Raw genomic sequence first — 3749 nt, 5'->3', positions numbered from 1 at the left:
ACCTTCATGGAACACGAACAAATATTTTGAATTAAATCATTACTTTCACTGTATGAAAAAGAGTATCCTGGTTTTGTTCTGATAAAACAAAAAATATATATATATATATATATGGAAAGATATAAAGGGTTGGATGAACTACCCTTTTAAAAGCACACATAATTTCATGTAAATGAAGTTATTAGTCAGGATAAATTTAAAGGCCCACTGAAGTGCCTTGAAATGCGTAGCATTACTCAATGTGTTGACGTAATATCCAATAAAACAGGAAGACAGGGCGGGACATATCGAACAGCTCCTCCCTCAACAGCTTTGCCAGTGCCATTGAGCTTGGTAAAGCTGCAGTTTCCTCCTAATCTCCTCCGTATCGCTGTCCAGAATTCGTTTTCTGGTATGCGCCGACTTGCGCATATAATTCGCTCTGTGTCCTCATGTCTCTGGACCGGAGCAGACTGTGTGCGCTGAGGCGGTTTGCGTGACACTAATGTGAAACCAGACTTCATTCACCCCAATGGAAAGCATATTTACACTGTCTGAATCGTTCCCTATCCCCTATATACTGCCATTCACCATTTAGAAAATAGTAAATGTGTGGACAAGTGACTGATTTTAGCCACAGCTTCAGCATCTATTTATAATTTAGGGGGCGGGATGCTTTAGATTCTAGAGAGCATTTGATTGGACAGAAAATCTGATGAGAAGCTGCAGTGCAGGGTGATGCCATCAAAATCATTGATCCATATTAGTGGGAGAGACTAAGTTTTGAATGCTTATATCTTCTAAATGCGAATTTTGACAATTTTGATTTCATGGGGACTTTAAATAAATTTATGTAATTTTGCGAAAATTATATACCTGTCATTACAAACAAGACATGATCAAATCTGCTAAAAACTAAACAAAATTCTCCATATTGTCAGGTGGATCGTCGTAGGAAACGTCAAGCTGCCCGTTTGGCACATGTGCAAGACTACTTCGCTCAGAAAGCAATGGAAGCCCAGATTAGATGTAATACCAACACAGGTGAAAGTACCACATCCATCCCAAGGCTGAGTATATCAAGTAGAACTGAATTGCCGGTTGTCCACAGGCAACAAGGATGCGGTATGGACACACCACCTATACTAACGCACAACCAGATCCCTTTACTTTCTCTGGACTGGGGCAGTAAAACAACAACCCCTCCCCATGCAAACCCTCCTGATGCCTACAACGAAACAAGCTGGCAAGTTGAAGATCACCTAGCCAAATCGATTCATGACGTCTGGGAAGCTCTTCTTAACAGCACTGACACAACAAGCACTCACAATGATATGCAGGAACAAATGTGCGGTCCTTCAGAGTCACTTGGCCAATCTGAAGTTTTAGCTTCAAGGGATAAAGTTGTAGTTCCATTGGAGGGCAATAAAGATGAGAAAGACAACAATCATGGGTCTGGTGACAGCTCAGTAATAGAAATAGTAAAATGTGATCCTACAAAGCAATCAAAGAGTCCTTCTAGGGATCAGGTTGTGGATTGCCAGCTAGTGAAAGAGCCAAGAGTCACTACCGTACCATGTTCTATGCTGGGATCAGAGCCAGAGAGAGGGAGAAGAGATTTAGAGGCATCTCATGACCGCCAAACCCCACATCACGAGCACACAAGCAGATCTTTGAGTCAAGACACGACCAAGCCAAGCCCGGGGGACAAAACTCGAACTGCACATGACACCGAGACTCAGAATTCAGAAGCCAGAGATGGAATCTCACCTGAAGAATGCACAGGCAGCTTCGACACCTCAAAGGTTAAAGAAAACACACACAGAGCGGTCAAAGACACCCTGACATTTACGGGTATCAGGGACATGTCGCTCACAAATAGACAGGCCAAGGGATCTTTTTCAGAAAGGAAGGATATAAATAAAGACGATAGCGAGGAGCAGGTGGAAATGAGGGAGTTTTATAGAGAAGTACATGAAGAGGACACGGAAAACAGTAGAAAAGGACAAGATGAAACAACTACGGATCACAGCGCAGAAATACAGAGCGTTTCATCGTGCAAGAACGAGGCGTTTAATGAGAGCGAATTATGCACGTCGAACAAGAGTCTTAACAAAGACAATTCAGAGCTACTGAAAAACGAAGAGAGACAGTTTGAGGCAAACGAAGCACTTAAAATGAAGGAGCAACTGAATGAGACAACTACAGAAGCTGCTTGCACTGAAGAAAACGAAATGTGTTCAGAAACCAAACGAGAGCTTGTAGAGGACTCCCGAGCGGTGGGTGACAGTTGCACAGATGGAGAAGAGAAAGAGTTTGAGTTACTAAAGGCAAGTCACCAGTCAACATTTAGCACTGACCTATCCAATCACCTTCTTCAGACAACATCTGCGAAGCAAAGTGAGGTCATTTCTCCAGAAGAAGACTTTGAGCTTGGGAAGACTCTCAGAAACTTTCAACAACCTCAGCGACTGAACAGAGAGGATGAACCCCCCACGCCATTACCCAACATTCACCTGTCCTGGGTGGGAGTCGATAGCAGCAGACTGTTTTCATGGTGGAAGGAGTTTTGCTCGATGGTTCACATGGCCAAGGCTCTTGTGTGTGCTGTTCTGTTTGTGATCTTCATAATGGCGTATCTGTACGACCTGCCGACCTGCTTGGGCCTCTATCTGTTTTCTCTGTGCTGGTGGTGCAGCCAGGGAATGACACAGCGTCTGGATGGGGCTGTTGATGTGGACTGAGACCAGGCAGGAAGTTCTTGAATGTTTCGGAGGATGTTCTTGTCAAGTGATGTGTGTTTCTTTTTAACGAAAAGTGACATGAAGTGATTCTAAGGGCCAAACATCACTTGACAAAACTAGATTTAGAAGGCATTTTTGTTCTTGTTTCTTTCTTGTCACTTGTGTTTACATTAAAAGTTCAACTGAATGCAGGAGTCTTTCAATATAATACTAAACTCAAACTGCCAGAATAGTGGATGAACTGCTTATCCAATTATGTGATGTAATAAAACGAGAGAAAACACTATTATAAATGTTAAAGGCAACATACAGGCCTACAATGCCAGTCAAAAGTGTATAATTCTTTATTATTACTATTTGACACATTTCTGGGTGTATAGTAAAGACACATATACTACAATATAACACAAATGGAAAAATGAGGATCATATGAAACAAATATCTAATTGAGGCTTCATGAGGTATGTTTTGAACAGTATTGAAGCAGTCCATATACAGTCAAACCAATTTTTTTTCAGACATGCACATTTCATTCATTAATACAGTTTATTCACTATAGTTTAAAAAAATGGTAATAAAATATGACAAGATCTCAGAGATCTTAATTATGTCAGATAACACTTAAGCAAAACATGGTCAGGTTAAGTGTCTGAATAATTTTTGGTTCCAAATTTTTATCAGTTTTACTGGTAGTTCACTGTATGAAGAATTTTTGGGTATAATGTCACAGTTTACTTTATTTTGCTATCCTCACTTACATAAATTAACTATAGTGCACCCACTAGTAAAAAAAAAAATCAAAAATATCAAAACAGACTATGTTCACGGCAAAAGTTTTTTTTTTTTACTTTTACTTTTTAATTAGTCTTTTTGCTTTGTTTTTTGCTTTGCAAAAAAAGGCATTGAAAGAAAATATATTTAAGCTACTTGACAAGCACATAAGATATTAAGATATAAAAATACTTTGATTTTCATGTATTGTATCTTGTATAAGTGTAAAATATCTTCAAAAAGACAAAAAAGATA

The 3749-nt window shown here is 39.7% G+C and overlaps 1 protein-coding gene across 1 annotated transcript in view; it reads left to right on the top strand.

The window, feature by feature from the left end:
* Nucleotides 1–2844, top strand: part of ppp1r3aa (protein phosphatase 1, regulatory subunit 3Aa) — a 4573-nt gene extending 1729 nt beyond the window's left edge. The window contains exon 4 of the mRNA XM_067391643.1: nucleotides 921–2844. Within this exon, the coding sequence (XP_067247744.1) occupies nucleotides 921–2723 (1803 nt within the window). The 3' untranslated portion in view covers nucleotides 2724–2844. The remainder of the gene's footprint in view (nucleotides 1–920) is intronic.
* Nucleotides 2845–3749: the final 905 nt, after the last annotated feature.

Source organism: Chanodichthys erythropterus, chromosome 8, assembly GCF_024489055.1.
Source record: "Chanodichthys erythropterus isolate Z2021 chromosome 8, ASM2448905v1, whole genome shotgun sequence".
Lineage (NCBI taxonomy): Eukaryota > Metazoa > Chordata > Actinopteri > Cypriniformes > Xenocyprididae > Chanodichthys > Chanodichthys erythropterus.
The sequence above is the reverse complement of the archived record's forward strand: the minus strand, read 5'-3'. Positions and strand labels throughout refer to the sequence as shown.